A 19227-nucleotide genomic window follows, 5' to 3' on the forward strand; every position below is an offset into this window, starting at 1 on the left:
CCTCATGATCCTCTCGCCTTGGCCTCCCAAAGTGCTGGGAATACAGGCGTGAGCCACCACACCCAGCAAGGTTATTTTTTTTTAAAAGGGAAAATTTAAAGTATAATACAAGAGGCTCCTATTCATCCATTGTCCCAGGTTTTTCAAATATGAGCTAATGAATACTTTTAGTTCTTTCAATTCCTTCCCTGCCTTTGCACATTGCATTTTTGCCCTGAGCCAGCTGCATGAAGTTATGTGCTGCTCTTGTGTGTGATAACTATGTTCACCCTTCAGTATATACTACATAATCTCATCTCCTTACAAGAAGCCTGTAAGATAAGTATTATGGCTACATTTCCTAGAACCAAAAGAGTGAGACTGAGAGAAGTAAATGACTCTACAGCAAAGAACTGGTTGGAATCAGGTCTGATGAAGCCCGTGCATTTTACAGATATAACTATAGAGGCATTAAGTCAAATGAAAACACCTTTAACATTAAAAACCACTCTAGGGGCTGGGCACAGTGGCTCACACTTGCAATCCCACCACTTTGGGAGGCTGAAGCAGACAGATCACCAGAGCCCAGGTGATCTGTCTGCTTCAGACAACATGGCGAGACCCCATCTCTACAAAATAAAAGTAAAGGCCAGGCATGGCGGTGCTTACCTGTAGTCCCAAGTACTTGTGTGGCTGAGGTGGGAGGATTGCTTGCGCCTGGCAAGTTGAGGCTGCAGTGAGCCGTGATCGCACCACGGCACTCCAGCCTGGGTGACAGAGTGAGAACTTGTCTCAAAAATAATAATAAGATGAAAACCCTAATTGCCATTTTACTTTGACGGCAAAACTCTAAGCATAAAATCTAAGCATATTATGTGCTTCTATAGTGTTTTTGTGTATTTTCAAAAATATACTTTTGCCAATGCAAATTCAGACATTGCCTCTGCAGTATATAATAACCCTAGGGTGGATGTGGTGTCTCATGTCTGTAATCCCAGTGCTTTGGGAGGCAGAAGCATCACTTAAGGCCAGGAGTTGGAGACCAGCCTGGGCAACATAACCTTGTCTCTACAAAAAACAATTAGCCAGGCGTGGTGGCACACACCTGCAATTCCAGCTACTTGGGACCCCAAGAGTTTAGGCTGCAGTTAGCAATGATGGTGCCACCATACTCCAGCCCGTGGATGACACAGTGAGACCCTATCTCAAAAAAAAGAAAAAAAAAAAAGATAACTATGCTTTTTAAAAAAATTTTCTTTGACTCAATGTGAGAACCAAATCGTAAGAACATTTGGTTGCAGATGTTATGGGTTACCTTGTGTTAATTAAAATTTTTAGGCCAGGAACAGTGGCTCATGCCTGTAATCCCAGCACTTTGGGAGGCCAAGGCAGGCAGATCACGAGGTCAGGAGTTTGAGACCAGCCTGACCAACATGACGAAACCCTGTCTCTACTAAAAATACAAAAATTAGCCGGGCATGGAGACACACACCTGTAGTCCCAGCTATTACAGCTACAGGAGGCTGAGGCATGAGAATCACTGGAACCTGGTAGGTGGAGGTTGCAGTGACCCACGACTGCACCACTACACTCCAGCCTGGGTGACAGAGCGAGACTCCGTCTCAAAAAAAAAAAAAAAATTTTATTTTTTGAACAGGGAATACTTTTGTGTGTTTCAGACTAAGAAATTGATTTTATACGTATTTATAATTATATATATATACACACACGTATGCAGTAAAGTTTCATTTTTACTTGTCCTTCAGTCACCATTTCATTTCCTCTTACACACTAACGTTTTCAGTTTCTTATTTATCCTTCCAGTTATTTTATGGACATACCAGTAAATATACACATCTATTAATATATCCAGTATTTTCTCCATCTCTTTTTTGCACAACGCTTTAAATATATTTAAAATAAAACAGAACAACAAATTTTCGGTAAACAAAATTTAATACAACCATATAGTCAAGTAATAATGGTTAAAAGACATTTTATTAGATACAACTTTTAAAAAACTAAACTATGCAAGAAGTATATTTAAACAACACATGTAAGTATTCACGTGCTACAACTTAACTAAGAACAATGAAATACAAAGCATTCTTTTCACTATGAAGACTCTGGAGCCTCTAATTGAAAGCAAATGACCTTAGGTCTATACTAGTTATAAAGCAGATTATACTTTTGTTCAACTCTAAAATTGTATTGTCTTAGAGCTCCAACAACTCTTAATAAAAATTTAAATAAAGAAACCATGGGGGAGGGGTGATAGGGAGGGAAGAGTAAGTGCTTTTTCAAGAAAGTTAAATGAAAAAGCCTGAAGAGGGAAAAAATTGTACATAAGTATGGAACAAAAATAAGTATACTTTTTTGACATTCGATGTAGATACTGCAAATGAATTTACACGGGTTTAATCAATGTAAGATAGATATTTGTCTGAATATTTTAAAAAGCACCTAGGTATCAAAAAATAAAAACAAAAAATATAATGAAACTCCAAACATCCAACAATCTCCTTTAACATTCTCATTCTGCCAAGCAACCACACGTTGGTGCTTATTACACAATTTAAGAAGGGGAAGTTTATTTATTCTATAGGAAACAAATATGAACCTTATCTAAGGTAAGCTTCATTTAGATTGAAAAAAAAGTTGAAATAGCACTAGAGAACTTAAGGCACATAAACAAATTCAGGTGCAGTTATTTTGAAACCATTAAAACAAATTCTTTTCTTTGGAACAATATATAAAATAAGTTATGAATGTTGCTGTTTTTAAAAAATTTATGATGATAACCTTCAGCACTAGGAAAATTTAATATCTAAGGCAATCACACAAATGTAAAACGTTCATATAAAACATTAAAAAATGTCTAAAGTGTCTCTGGAATTATTCATTCACACTCCTGGCTCAAATGGTTTCTGGTGCCTAGCATTAGATGTGACAATAATGATAGCTAGCTAGTCAAACCTACTGCCTTAAAGATCAACCAATTCGCTCCATTCTGGTTACTTGGCATGGTGAATTTATTTAACTAAAAAGAATAATGGGGTGAGGTGATGTAAACCTGGTTTTCAATAAGATGCACAACAAATTCTAATAAGGCCAAAACTCTGTTGAGGTTAACTGGTGTCTTGAGTTTACTAAAATAAAGGCAGTCCATAGGAAGCCTTGAAGAGCCATTATCTTACCACTTGGCACCACCTAAACACCAAGCCCTTCTCTCTGAAAATACAGGCCGGGCGTGGTGGCTCAAGCCTGTAATCTCAGCACTTTGGGAGGCCGAGGTGGGCGGATCACGTGGTCAGGAGTGATCCATCTCTACTAAACCCCGTCTCTACTAAAAATACAAAAAAATTAGCCGGATGTGGTGGCATGCATCTGTAGTCTCGGCTACTCGAGAGGCTGAGGCAGAATCCCTTGAACCCGGGAGGTGGAGGTTGCAGTCAGCTGAGATCGCACCACTGCACTCCAGCCTGGGTGACAGAGCAAGACTCCGTCCCCCTGCCCCCCAAAAAAGAAAATACAGTTTGAAGTAGATGTCTTTTCCACATATAAATCTCAAGACATAAAAGGCACACACAATTCAACTCCTCTCTTTTCATATATGGGTTCTCACAGCAATTTAAAAAATCTATTGCCATATCCAGACAACAGGAAAAAACAAAAACAAAAACAAAAACAAAACATACCTGGATTGCTTATTGACAAAAGTGGTGTAATTGAACCTTTGTCTTTCCTGAGTTTCAAAAAGGCTATTTGACAGTAGAGATACATAAACAATTCATATTCACTAAGATAAAATGTATCAGTCCACAAAACATTTTCATCTTTTTAAATATAAAAGAATCAATGTTCAACCACCACCATGTGTGAAGCCCCTTTTTCCAAATTAAACTTACTCTAGAATCATGAATTGAAGATTATTCAGTTATGGCACTTTACACCCCAAACAAGCAAAAGTAACAAGTTAATACCCTCCCTGAGTATTTACATCATCTTATCACCTGGTTTAAATGGAGTAAATACCTATATTTCAATCATCTAGGAAATAAAAAGGTTACTGAAGATCCAATACGCTAGTATTTCATACCTGTGCAGTAAAGTCAGTGGGAAGATTACAGTAGAAAAGGAGGAGGTTCTACTGTTGTAAAAATTAGACCACTTTTGTAGCTGACTCACATAGAGGAAAAACAGAAAAGGATTAAAGTTCATTAAAAACAAACAAATCTGTACTTTTCTGTTCTACAAAGCATACCTTTGAATTCCCTTTCCAACTGAGGTATCACAGCTGGGTTTAGCAAACTCATCTCTTCTGACCTTGTAAAACTAAATTGTCATAAAGATTCTGATTATTCACAAGTCATCATTACTAATACTCATCATGTACTTTCAAATGTAAAAAGTTGTAGAAATGCCCAAATAAAAAAATCTTCCAGAATCGAATTTAGCATGGTCAACTAATTTTTACTTTATATGCTTTTTTTCTGATCATCGCACACTGCTAAAATCTGTGGTGTTTGGTATATATGTGTGTATACAACCATACTATCTACATACATACACATGTACATATATAGATTCTAAACCAAGGTTTATATGAGCATCACCTATCAAAGGAAAAATCTTTATGTGATGAGAGAATGAATACAATCTGACACCAATTTGGCTGATATATCCCTTTTGGTATAGTAATTCTACTCTAAAATTCTTGTTTATTTTATCAAGTCTAATGCTATTATTTATCAAGAATTAGTAAAGGAAGATAAATATTAAAAAATGAAAATATAAGTTGGATAACTTTAAAATAGTTATTTAAATTTTCTAAGATTCAACGTAAGTTCTTGGTGGCCTTCAATATAAATTTTAACTACTTAATTTATGTAGTTTTAAATTATGTAGAGAAAAAATTAATATTGGTATGAGGTCTGTGCTTAAAAAAATCTGTTTTTCAGGATTTCATTTCAAATTTACTATAATAAACACATGGATATTAAAATAAATGTATAACAAAATAAAAGTAAATAGTTAATACTTTTTACAATAGACAAAAATACTGGAATACAAAGTTATCTTGAGAAAGTCTTTTTTTATGTGAAGTCCTGTATTCATGAAATGGACATGATCTTACAAATACACATGAAAATAACAACTATCATTTGTAGAATCCCCATTTACAAAATACTTTTTCACACATTATCTCATTTACTGTAAAGAATTTCTGATCTAAATAATTCTATTATCTATAAGAGTATAATGCAGATGTTTACTCTAAAATTAAAGTACAAGTATCCAAACTGTACCTACATTCTTTCAACTAAGATGATAGAAAATTGTTTTTTGAATTGCTGTTATCACAAAATGGTATTTTAAAATTATGATTTGAAAAATAAAAATTCCCTAACAATTTTTAAGTGTTTTAGAGTTTTCCTCAGAATGTAGATTCTAGCTAAGCATTAAAGTTTAAAAAATGTCTATTTGAAATCTCTGTATCATTCTAAGATGAGAAAACAATGTAGCTTACCAATGTCAGGCTTTTTATTTCAAACTTGGTTTTAACAGAAATCTGGTGACACTCTAATTACATATTTGCATCATCCCTTCTGTCACAAGAAATATACAAATTATAATGTGAAAGACAACAGTGACTGGAAGTTAACCTACAGCAGGCTACCTAGAACATCCCTAAATGTTGTAAATTATATCCATCCACGCGGAATCACAATAATCACTTATGCTGTAGTTCCTGCCATATCCATCTATTTGCATTAGAAAAAAAATTCACATTCCTCTCTGAAAACTGATAAGCTTTATAAAGTGGAGTTGAAAAATCTAGACAAAAGCAGTCTGTCTACTGAAGCTTGAAAATGCTGATTAGTATTTTACACAATGGGGGCCAAATGAAAGACTTATCTTAAAGATGGGAACTACTGCTAAGTTTTTTCAGATAACTAATTTTAAAAGAAAAATGGACCCACTGAGATAGGTGGTCCCTGCTTTATCCTATTAAAGGTACCGTAACAGTAGAGCCTCTCAGGAATTTTAGCTGTTCACTAGAAGTTAGGATAATCAAGGAAGAGGTCCTCACCCAAAGCACCATACTAATGAGGTCAAACCCTACTGGGCTAGGGAAGAAAACCTATCCCTATTTTTCTTTTTCTTTTCTCTTGAGACAGAGTCTCACCCCGCTGCCCAGGCTAGAGTGTGGTGTGCGTTCATAGCTCACTGCAGCCTCAAACTCCTGGGCTCAAGCAATCCTCCTGCCCCAGCCTCCTGAGTAGCTGGGAGTACAGGTGTGAGTCACTGTGCCTGGCTGTCTGTCTCTGGTTTTCACAAGACAATATTGCAAAATGGGTTTCAACTGCTTTATCAAGTTAAGAAAAGAAACTTTCTTAGAAGATTGAAGAGATGATGCATAAAAACTTTGAGAGCCATAGTGGGTCATTTTTCCTTCAATGGCCATTCCATTTTTCTCTTAGGAATTAACTTGTCATTTTAATCCCCTCTGTAGGGGCACTTATTTTTCTATCTCCTACCTAATTTCCCCCTAAAATCATGTTTAATGTAAGACAGCAATTCTAAGAATAAAGTCACAATAGTTCAGTATTTTATGATACCTGAATTGTCATTACATTTTTATCAATTACAGAAAAAAACTCTTCAATAAAATTAATCAATCTGGATATACTTTGTTAACAACAAAGGTTTTTAAAACTGATTTTTTCTCCTATAATGCATTCTAAGCATTAACTTCTTCAACCTAAATGATGCCTCAAGTCATGCAATTTTCTCTACATATATGACAAATAAGGAATATACATACAGATAAACATACACAATAAGTGAAGACACCATTCACACGTTCCTAAAAGGTCTGCAGACAGACATTTCCTAATTCACATAGGCTTCTTACAAATACTTACAAAGGTACACTCCTCAAAGGCCAAGTAACAACCACCATTACCTTTAACAAAAAAGTTTTTTTTCAGTTATAGGAAAGGCTTTATTACAGTTTGAAAGATTGATATTTTGAGGAGAAAGGCACCAAATTATTATTTTTACTACTTTTTGCATATGGCACAAAGGAGATATGTGAAGTTCCCACTCTAGAGTTTTTAAAACCTCCCATCTTGGATTGGTGTGGCTTCTTCGGTGAGGTATCCTGGCTTCAGAGTTTAAAACATTTCTCATTGTATCTATGAATAGTCACACAGCCATGATAGGACACTGGCCTGGGCATTGCAGCTACCCCTGTGATGATACTTGTTGCAGGATCATAACAGAGAATAGTGTCTGTGGCTTCTCCATTTTCCCGTCTTCCACCCAGGATATATATTTTACCATTACACACAGACATACCACAGTTTTCCTGTTTAACCAAATACATAAACAAAACATTAACCATTGAAGATAAAGGATTTGGTAACAAACAGAAAAGCAAAATAATGCTTTAACACAGTCAAAAAAAGGGAGACATGATATAAGCTAAGGTCCTTTGGCCCAACTCTGTTCTGTGTGTGAGTGCTGGATAAGTTTGCATGAATGAAATGAATGTCAAGATAGATGATATGTCAGTTGTAGCCATAATAAATAATGAGACCATGTCCTTTGTAGGGATGTGGATGGAGCTGGAGGCCATCATCCTTAGCAAACTAACACAGGAACAGAAAACCAAATACTGCATGTTCTCACTTATAAGTGGGAGCCAAATGATGACAATACAGGGACACATGGAGGGGAACAAAATACACTAGGGCCTTTTGGAGGGTGGAGGGTGGAGGGTTGAGGGAGGAAGAGGATCAGGAAAATAACTAATGTGTACCAGGGCTTAATAACTGGGTGATGAAACAATCTGTACAACAAACCCCCATGACACAGTGTATCTATGTAACAAACCTGCACTTGTGCCCCTGAACTTAAAATAAAAGTTAAAAAAAAAAAAAGGATTTTATGTTTTATGTAATTGGGGCCAAGATGTGGGAGGTAGGTTGTGGACTGATAAAAGGGTTTTAACTTAATGGTAGTTAAGCAAAAGCATCTTTAAAGAGCCTGGCTTGCTTCTCCTATTACAGGAAGGTTATTATAGAAAGTGGCAGTTACATGACCAAGGAGTAGGAACAATATTCATTATATGGGATTACCCACAAATTGAATGAATGAATGAGGAAAAAACTTATAACTAAGTTAATGAAACACTGTTATTAGGAGCCCTGACTGGGCCATATAAATGTTTCAAATAACATCTTACAGTTAACTTCCCACACAATGGGATTCTAAGCTAAATTTTATTATTCTCTGTCAATAATACAGTTACTATACGAAACAAATATTCTTGCAAGGATGAGAGTGATTCTTCAAAAACAAAACCTGGCTGGGCATGGTGGCTCATGCCTGTAATCCCAGCACTTTGGGAGGCAGAGGCAGGTGGATCACTTGAGGTCAAGAGTTCAAGACCAGTATGGTCAACACAGTGAAACATCATCTCTACTAAAAATACAAAAAATTAGCTGGACGTGGTGGGGGGTACCTGTAATCCCTGCTACTCGGGAGGCTGAGGCAGGAGAATTGCTTGTACCTGGGAGGTGGAGGATGCAGTGAGCCAAGGTTGCACCACTGCACTCCAGTCTGGGTGTCAAGAGCGAAACTTCATCTCAAAAAAAATATAAACAAACAAACAAACAACCCTACATTAACAACGGACTCACTATTACATGGATCTAATTATACTGCAGGCCAGATATTCTTCCATTTCCAATTAAAGTTTCCCTTTAATTCAGAAAGTTACTGCATCTTATTATCCTGGTTCCACATAACCAACAATGAAATAGGTTCTACCAATGAGTTCGATAAGCATTTTTACTTGGCCAAATTTGCTGTATATAAATTTTGCTCTTATAGAAGAAATTAAATCTTCGTGGCTTTATATAATAGGATACTATCTTTAGGACTGAAAGAATTTGTGAGTACTTAAAAATGCCTATATTAGAATTTACAGACACCCAGAACGACTTAGCCCATTATCACATAGTGAAAGACACTTTTGTTGAGAATACCACTACCCCCTATGAATTGCACCAATTATGGAACAAACTCTAGTATTTTTCATTTAAAGCATAATGAGCTCTTTCTATAAGTTCTTTTTTTTTTTTTTTTTGAGACGGAGTCTCGCTCTGTCGCCCGGGCTGGAGTGCAGTGGCCGGATCTCAGCTCACTGCAAGCTCCGCCTCACGGGTTTACGCCATTCTCCTGCCTCAGCCTCCCAAGTAACTGGGACTACAGGCGCCCGCCATCTCGCCCGGCTAGTTTTTTGTATTTTTTAGTAGAGACGGGGTTTCACCGTGTTCGCCAGGATGGTCTCGATCTTCTGACCTCGTGATCCACCTGTCTCGGCCTCCCAAAGTGCTGGGATTACAGGCTTGAGCCACCGCGCCCGGCCTCTATAAGTTCTTAAAGTTCTGAATATAATAAAAACAAACAAAAACCTTAGTTTTCAGGTACAAGGTAGTTCCCACTATTGAACCTTATAGTTATTTTGATGATGATTCTAAAATAATATATAATTACATGGTTTGGTAATTAGTATCATTTCAGATAATAATGCTCAGAAAAGCAAACAACCTTGAAACCAAGTATTCATATCACGAAATTACATCTATCTGATGTAATAGTGTATTTCATGCTAGTAAAATACCATTTACTCTATGTGTTTGTTTATACATAGGAAAAACTTAGTCTTCACTCAGGAGTAAGGGCAGCTCATAGGAAAAATAATTTATCAATACATAAAGCTTTAATTTTTTTAAAGACTGAAATGAAACATGATCCTAACATTGCAAAACAAACAAAAAAACCCAAAAAAAACCCTCTCCTTGTCATTTTTGTATGCTTAAATGTTAAAATGTCAACAATAGACAAAAAGAATCAGATTTCTTTTCATTTAATTATTCTAATCTTTAATGACATTTTAAATACCTGGTCTCCTGAAGAGAGAGAAAAAAAGTCTTCATCACTGACTTTTTAAAAAAAAAAATCCCACAGTTTTTTTTAAAGGATGTTCCTGACAGGAAAGCAAAATATGTTTCGAATAATAAATTGTGTTTTTAGAAATTACGCAAAGTCAAAAGAGGCATGGAAACGGTGAAGGACAAACAAATAAATAGGCTGGGTCCATTAGGACTGTAAAACATAAAGACCTCATTTTTTTCAGCTCTTTTTTGCATTTAATATTCTAAGCACTTTTCGCTTTGGGAGGCCGAGGTGGGCGGATCACAAGGTCAGGAAATCAAGACCATCCTGGCTAACATGGTGAAACCCCATCTCTACTAAAAATACAAAAAATTAGCCAGGCGTGGTGGCGGGTGCCTGTAGTCCCAGCCACTCAAGAGGCTGAGGCAGGAGAATGGCGTGAACCCAGGAGGTGGAACTTGCAGTAAGCCGAGATCGCGCCACTGCACTCCAGCCTGGGAGACAGAGCGAGATTCCGCTTAAAAAAAAAAAAAAAATTCTAAGCATTGTTAAAAGCAACAGTATTGGGTTCATTTAACTGTATACAATTAAATTAGTTTCATTTATCCTTTTTCATTAGTTAGCATTAAAAAGGTAAACAATCACTTACACATGGCTCAAAAATTACCTATCAATAACGTGTGCATAAGGCCGGGCACGGTGGCTGTCGCCTGTAATCCCAGCACTTTGGGAGGCCGAGGCAGGCAGATCACTTGAAGTCAAGAGTTCAAGACCTGCCTGACCAATATGACAAAACCCTGTCTCCACTAAAAATGCAAAAATTAGCCGGGTGTGGTGGCATGCGCCTGTAATCCCAGCTGCTTGGGAGACTGAGACAGGAGAATCGCTTGAACCCGGGAGGCGGAGGTTGCAGTAAGCCGAGATCACATCAGTGTGCATAGATGTATTTAGTAGCATTGGTGGTAAGAATAAACAAAGGAGAGAAAATAATCCCCTAAATCCCAGTACTAGATTTGAACTTCAATGATTTGTCTTCATTAGACTTAATATACTTCTGATCCAAATGTTTATTTTCTTTAAATTTCTAAAGTCAATGAATGTTGTTTAATTAGAGAAAATGTGCCATGTGTGTCCTATTATTATTTTTTTCTCAGTTTTATCTCAATAACCTAGTTAAAAAACATTCATGTATATCCTGCAATATGCTACATACTGGCAATTATCTTCCTAAACTGTTACTGTTTTATACAATATAACAAAGTTCTGAATAAATGGTAATTCTTTTTCTTTTTTCTTTCTTTTTAAAAAAATTGTTTTTGAGACAGGGTCTCACTCTATCACCCAGGCTGGTCCCTAACTCTTGGCCTCAGGTGATCCTCCTGCCTCAGCTTCCCGGGGTGCTGGGATTATATGCATGAGCCACTGCACCCAGCTTGAGCAGTAATTTTTTTTTTTTTTTTTTTGAGACGGAGTCTCGCTCTGTCTCCCAGGCTGGAGTGCAGTGGCGCGATCTCCACTCACTGCAAGCTCCGTCGCCTCCCGGGTTCACACCATTCTCCTGCCTCAGCCTCCCAAGAAGCTGGGACTATAGGCGCCCGCCACCACGCCTGGCTAATTTTTTTGTATTTTTAGTAGAGACGGGGTTTCACCATGTTCGCCAGGATGGTTTCGATCTCCTGACCTCGTGATCCGCCTGCCTTGGCCTCCCAAAGTGCTGGGATTACAGGTGTGAGCCACTGCACCCGGCAGAGCAGTAATTCTTAATAAAAATGCATTATTCTTTACAATCTTCACTGAAATAAACCAATAAAAAGCAGCTTAGATTTTTTAAAAATTAGAAATAAGTTTCAATACTTGACCACATGAGGATTCTCATGCAAGTAGGGAACACTGTCGCCTCTACAGGGCTGGAGAATGGTTTTTCCAAGGGAGGTCCCTGAGCTGAAGAAATGTGATTTATTTTTACTTAGATGTGATATGAGAGGGAGAAAAGGTAATACTCATTCTGTACCATGAAGCTGAAGTGCCTATTTGTCCCTTTCATTAACTGGGGCAATGTTACTCCATATATATTACTAATTGGAGACTATACCTCAATGTCAACAACTTTAGAAAAATGGTTTTATATTCAAACCCTATTCACTATCCTTATAATCTATGCTGTACCTCTAATGTATCTTGCAAATAATATTATCTTAAAATTAAGTCTCTCTGGTACTTCCTCATTTGTTTACTTATTCGATATATATATATTTACTATGCACAAATAAATGCAAGATACATACAGGATGAGTTAGAATAGTGTCCTCAAGAAGACCAAATTCCAGTATAGGAAATAAACATTTATACCCATAAGGGAATATACAATTGCCATAAGAGGTGTGAGTGCTTTAACAGATCAGAAAGCAAAAAAGATCCATTCTGCCCAAGTTAAACTCTGTTGTACTGAAGTGGTCCTTGAAAGATGAGTAGAATTACAAGTAGAGAAGGTAAAAAAGGCATTACAGGCTAAGATGACAGCATGAACCAAGGCAAGAACATTTATGATCTGTTTAGAGACTACAAATGACAGATACTTAAGGTACCTGAGGTAAAGTTATAGAATGTGAAGCTGAAAGGTCAAATGAAGGTCAGGCAGCAGAAGGTCTAGAATGAAGTGGTAAAAGTTTTGGATTTTATTTAATAGGCTTCCAATCAAAGAAGAGACAATAAGTAGATTTATTGAAAAATAATAGGCTGGCCACGGTGGCTCATGCCTGTAATCCCAGCACTTTGGGAGGCCGAGGCAGGTGGATCACAAGGTCAGGAGTTTGAGACCAGCCTGGTCAACATAGTGAAACCCCGTTTCTACTAAAAGTACAAAAAATTAGCTGGGCTTGGTGGTGGGTACCTGTAATTCCAGGTACTCGGGAGGCTGAGGCAAGAGGATCACTTGAACCCGGGAGGTAGAGGTTGCAGTGAGCGGAGATTGCGCCGTTGCACACCAGCCGGGGCGACAAGAGTGAAACTCCGTCTCAAAAAAAAAAAAAAAAAAAAAGAAAGAAAGAAAGAAAGGAAGAAAAATAATTGATGGCAAAATGAGCTAGAGAGACAAGATACTAGAGAACGGAGGACTAATTAGAGTATTTTTGTTTGTTTAGGTAAAAATTGGTAAGAACTTGAACAAAAGTAGAAACAACAGGAATGGAAAAAAATAGGAGAACTGATAGGCTAGATTAATTCAATTTAAGAGAAGAAAAAGATAATTTAATAAATTAAGTTTCTAGGTTATTTGGAAATATAGAAAAAGTAGGTTTGGGGAAGAGGGTAAGTTTTATTTGAAATTTAAAGTCTTGAAATACCCATGTAAAATATCAAATAGGCAGTTAGAAATTTGAGTTTGGAACACAGGAGAGAGGCTTTGATGGTGATAAAGACTTGGAAGTCATCAGTGCTGAGTAGTAAATGAGGTAATTCAGGAAAGAGTATAAACTGGGAATAGGACAGAGGACAGGCTCAAGGAACACCCATATTTAAGGACTGGGTAGAAAAACAAGAGAGTATGAACGAGAGTGAGGAGATTATTAGCAGTGACCTTTAAGAGTACATCTCTAGAGTGGTATGTGTAGAGCCAGATTTTCAGCATCAGAACCATCAAGCATTTTGGGGGTGGAAGGAAAAAGAGCCATGAATCAAAAGGCAGGGAAAAGGCCTTTTGGGAGGTGGCGGTGTGGGTAAGGAGTAGGGCTCCGGGTAGAATATATGGATGAAAGAAAGCTGAGCACAGCCATTTCCTTTATAACAGAAATAACAGATTTCCCAGCCTCTAACCAAAGAAGCAACCAGTTTGGGAACATTTCTTCTCTTCTGAAATATGAAAGAGAAGGGATTAATACTGGAGTAGGAGTGTGAAAAAAAAAAAAAAAAAAAAAAGAACAGCCCAAGTGCAACAGATACTTCTCCATGGGATGGTAAAAAGGAAGTTATTTCAATAAAACAATTCCTTGGAAGGAGTTCAAAACAGGTTACCATATGCTTTATGTGGAGTTTTAAAAAACATATAAAATAATTCAAGCAAACATGAAATATTTTATTTCACTTATTTATTTACTTTTTTGAGACGGAGTCTCGCTCTGTTGCCTAGGCTGGAGTGCAGTGGCATGATCTCGGCTCAGTGCAACCTCTGCCTCCCAGGTTCAAGTGATTCTCCCTCCTCAGCCTCCTGAGCAGCTGGGATTACAGGCGTGTGCCACCACGCCCAGCTAATTTTTAATTTATTTTATTTTATTTTTTTTGAGACCGAGTTTCACTCTTGTTGCCCAGGCTGGGGTGCAATGGCACAATCTCGGCTCACTGCAACCTCCGCCTCCCAGGTTCAAGCAATTCTCCTGCCTCAGCCTCCCGAGTAGCTAGGATTACAGGTATGTGCCACCACGCCCAGCTAATTTTGTATTTTTAGAAGAGACAGGGTTTCTCCATGTTGGTCAGGCTGGTCTCGAACTCCTGACCTCAGGTGATCTGCCCGCCTCGGCCTCCCAAAGTGCTGGGATTACAGGCATGAGCCACAGTGCCCGGCCATAATTTTTTATTTTTCAGTAGAGATGGGGTTTCACCATGTTAGCCAGGCTGGTCTTGCTCCTGACCTCAAGTGATCCATCCGCCTCGGCCTCCCAAAATGCTGGGATTACAGGTGTGAGCCACCATGCCCGGCCTGAAACATTTTAAAATTTAAATTCCAGTGTATTAATAATGATTATGTACTTGGTCCCTCTTAGATTTATTTTTCTTTTGTACTGCTTTATGTTATTACCTGACGGCTGAATGTATTCTGTACGTGCATCCAGTAATCTTCAACTGGATCATAACAGTATATTGCCTTGGTCAGTCCACCGGCAACATAGATCAGGTTGTTTAGGGATACAGCTGTTATACACCTCTTGGCAATTGGGATAGCTGCACGAAGTAGCCAAGAATTGGTTTCTGGATCATAAGATTGAACCTAATGACATATAAAAATATATAATTAAAATTTCTAAACAAAAATGGAAATGTACTTAATAAAGAGTCTACCAATACCTACAAACATTATTTAAAATAAATAAAATCCTATTAATTCAGAGAATTAAGAGAGGTTAGCCTGATAGTGAAATGTCTGAATTATGAACATTCTCAAATAAAATGAAAATTTATGACTATCAAGCAGAATAGAGTACCAAACACACAGAGATTGTTTCTAGAATGAATGGCCACCAGGTTTGTCAATTAAATTAACAGTATAAATTTTTTTACAATCGGATAAAATGGATAACTATGCCTCATACCTGAATATAACTTCTTAATGGTTTTAGGGAGTCCTTTCTTCAAAAGAATACAAGTAAACCTCAATTCAGTCAGTATGCTCAGTATGCTCTGAACTATCACAAATTCTGAATTAATACATTCTAAATAAGCAACATTTGATCACATTATTTTAAACTGAATTTAGAAAAAGAATGAATAGATTGACGACATTCAGTTAACATTGCTAAACCAGCTAGGCATTAGACACTTTTTTCCAGAATAAACATTTCCTGAGATGTCAGGATAGCACGTATTCTTTTGTCCCAGGAGTTTACTGAATCGGAGCAACTTTGAGCCATCCTCTATTTACACTATGGAGGTTTCCTTTCCTTTCCTTTTTTCTGAAAAATACTTCGAAAGAATGTAGAAAATGACCCAGTTGGAAGCAGTGTATTTACCGTGTCTTACCATTTGCTAATTCACTTCCCAACTGTGTTTTGTGTAAATAGTTTTTAGATTCTGTAGATGATAGCAAAGGTTCAGAACAATTTATTCAGTACAAAATCTCCACACAGACCATCTCATTTCAAAAAGATTGGATCACATTTGTTAGAGCAAATTGTTAGATATACTAGAGTGTCACTTAAGCAACCCAGAATTCAATGTTTTTCTCCAAAAGTATATAGTACCAAAAATTTTTAAAAAGAACCCTCACACTAAGTGACCTGGCTACCTACTTGATAAGCCTTCTGTATTTTCCTTCTTGTACTTATCATTGGTAATTTCTTTAAAAGTGCATGGCTTACCTTATCAGAACAAGTATTATCATCAGGTCCTCCACCAATCACAAACAGTTTGCCTACACAGCTAGTCACTGCAGGAGAGCTCACTGCTTCCTTAAGGGGAGCAACTTCAGTCCATCGATTTGAAAAGGAATCATAACATTCTACGCTGCTAAGTCTGTTTTGCCCATCATAGCCTCCAACAACATATACCTATATGTAAAATACACATGGAAAAATCTTAATTATCAAAAATCTGAATTTTGAAGTAGGTGGTTAAAGAATTAAGGGAGCTCTTCTCTTAAAAATGCTAAATAAATATAATTGTAATATATTTAGCTCAGAGTTTCTGAGCTTTTTTAAAAATCATCATCCCCCTACCACCATCACAATCCAGGGAGCCTTCTTAGGTATTTTATTCCTAATAGTCTTCCCTCCATAAAATTTTAATGCCACAAATAAATTGTGTATCTATTTACCTTAATGTATGTATAGCTGTGCTTTATACATGAAAGAGTACATGTTCTTTTTTCACCTTCTAAGAACCAATCTTTGCCCCCTTGGGGGTAATATTGGTCACACTGAGAATTGTACAATTTAGCTTAAATATTCACACTTATGGGTAATGAAATATTTGATTATTATAAAGTATTAAAGCTCTGAAACTAAAATATTAGGAAAAAATTACTAGACTATGACAGTGCTGAAGGCAGGCCTATCTTTTAGCCCCTACAATATCTAGAAAAGTACTTGACACATAATGAACTCTAAAGTTCACAGAGCTTTTATGTACATTTTCTTTTCACAAATACAAGAAGGGTAGGGCAAATTAATATCTTTATATGACAAGTGAACCAATCAGTAAGATATTTATTAAATGGTTTATATGCAAAATATCCATTAAGCATCATGGTTTATATAGGGAACTTTCAACCTAACAAAGCTCTCCAGCAGCTTAACATCCACATTTCTCTCTCTCTCTTTTTCTCTTTTTGGAAATGGGTTTCATTCTGTTGCTCAGGCTGGAGTGCAGTGGTATGATCACAGCTCACTACTGCCTCAACCTCCCAGGTTTAAGTAATCCTTTCACCTCAGCTTCCCAAGTAGCTGAAACCACAGGTGTGTATCACCACACCCTACTGATTTATTTTTATTTTTCATAGAGACAGGGTCTCCCTCTGTTGCCCAGGTTGGTCTCTAACTCTTGGCCTCAAGCAAAGTGTTGGGATTACAGGAGTGAGCCATCACGCCCAGCTCACATCTCTCTTAATGGACTGTCCTCATTAACTCTTCCCTCCATAGCTAATTAACTGCTAAGTCTTCTTCCGCAGCATCTTTCACATCTACCCCTTCCTTTACGTTTCCCGCTGCCATCACCCACTTGAGGGTCCACAACACTTCATACCTCTCAAATAATCTCCTGGCCTCCATGCTTGTTCTCTCTAAACCACAGATTATTCTTCCTAAAAAAAACACTTTATCAATTCCTCTTAATATTTCAACAATGAATGTCTAAGGGTCAAGGCCAAACTTCATACCTTGTCATTCAAATTTGTCCACAATTTATCTTTCTATGTGCCCCCAAATTTCCACAGTACTCAATGCCACTTATATCATGCATTTCTCACTTTATGTTAAAATAATCTGTTGGTGAGTTTGGGTCCCCAGCACCACTCAGCTCAACAGGTTAAGTAACTTACAAAAGCTATATGGAGTATATACACAGCTATATGGAGTATGGAACTTGTGGCACGATGTAGCAATTAAGGGCACAGGCTTTGGTCACCAGCTCTGCCATCTAATGTAAGGGCAATTTATCTACCCTTTTGGAGACTCAAATTTATTTCCTCAATTTTATAATTTTTTTTTTGAGACAGAGTTTCGCTCTTGTTGCCCAGGCTTGAGTGCAATGGTGTGATCTCGGCTCACTGCAACGTCCACCTCCTGGCTTCAAGTGATTCTCCTGTCTCGGCCTCCTGAGTAGCTGGGATTACAGGTACCTGCCACCATGCTCGGCTATATTTCCTCAATTTTAAAATGCAGACAATAATAGTATCTATCACATGGCATAATTTTGAGGATTAAACTTTAATACATACTCCTAAATGTGTAAATTAAAATATAATACATGCCATGAGCATCAAGATAAAATGCCTCTAGATTAAGAAAAGTCTGAGTTTTTGCCTCTGCTTTCTCATTTTTTGTGTAATCTTGGGAAGTGACTTAATCTCTTTGGGGTTATTTATAAGATGACCAAGTTACATGAAATACTCTCCATTATTCCATCATCCCTTCCTACTCTAAGATTTTTTTTCTTTTTTCTTTTTTTTTTTTTTGACAGAGTCTCACTCTGTCACAGGGCTGGAGTGCAGTGGTGTGGCTCACTGCAACCTCTGACTCCCAGGTTTAAGTGATTCTGCCTCAGCTTCCTGAATAGCTGGGATTACAGGTGCCCATCACTTTGCTCAGCTAATTTTTTGTATTTTTGTAGGGACAGGGTTTCACCATGTTGGCCAGGCTGGTCTTGAACTCCTGACCTTGTGATTCACCTGCCTTGGCCTCCCAAAGTGCTGGGATTACTGGTGTGAGCCACCACACCCAGTAATTTTTTATTCTTTCTTGAGGATTGCAGCCTAAGACACACTTCTAAGTTACCTTGGGGAGTGCTCCCCTAAGATTCTACATTCTAAACCATCCCAGGTTTCCTTAAACTGAGTATTTATAAATTTAAGTATGTTTTATAAGCTTGAATTAAATCTATATTGTAATTTTAGCAAAATGGCTTCCATGAATTGAGCACTTGCTATGTAGGATAGGAATGATTCCTTTACTTTACTGATTTAGTGCTTCTAAGCTTTGGGTATCTTCAACTCAAGTATACTATTTTGTCAAATAAATTTGAGTTTACCAATATATACATGGTTTTTGAGACATTAATACTTTTCATTTGCCTTTGTATGTCCAAACTAAATAATTATAAATTTTTAAGTCAGATAGCATCTCCTTCCAACCCCTGGATTATTTTAGCCCCTCTTTTCCAGTAATATTTTATCCTTCTTGAGGCACAGTCTCAAACACTATATATAATATAGTAGGTACTGACAAACCAAATGGTTTTAGAAAAGATTCCATTAACATGTTATTTCCAGTAAATCTGTCTCAAGGTCCTCATTATTTCATTGGCCATGTAGACAACAGCAGCACACTAGATCCAGGTCGTTAGGAATTAACAGCT

General features: G+C 37.3%; 1 protein-coding gene across 11 annotated transcripts in view; it reads right to left on the minus strand.

Moving 5' to 3' along the window:
* Window positions 1-1922: 1922 nt before the first annotated feature.
* The window catches only part of KLHL24 (kelch like family member 24), a 52196-nt gene continuing 34891 nt past the window's right edge, over window positions 1923-19227 (minus strand). For 8 of the 11 annotated variants that reach the window (XM_025376601.1, XM_025376605.1, XM_025376603.1 and 5 more), the window contains 3 exons: window positions 16017-16205; window positions 14741-14929; window positions 1959-7354 (listed from right to left, as the gene is read on the minus strand). In XM_025376601.1, the coding sequence (XP_025232386.1) occupies window positions 7154-7354; window positions 14741-14929; window positions 16017-16205 (579 nt within the window). In that variant the 3' untranslated portion in view covers window positions 1959-7153. Of the gene's footprint in view, window positions 7355-14740; window positions 14930-16016; window positions 16206-19227 lie in introns of all 11 variants that reach the window. The other 3 variants (XM_025376612.1, XM_025376611.1, XM_025376602.1) reach the window with 2 other exon arrangements.

Source organism: Theropithecus gelada, chromosome 2 (genome assembly GCF_003255815.1).
Source record: "Theropithecus gelada isolate Dixy chromosome 2, Tgel_1.0, whole genome shotgun sequence".
Classification (NCBI taxonomy): domain Eukaryota; kingdom Metazoa; phylum Chordata; class Mammalia; order Primates; family Cercopithecidae; genus Theropithecus; species Theropithecus gelada.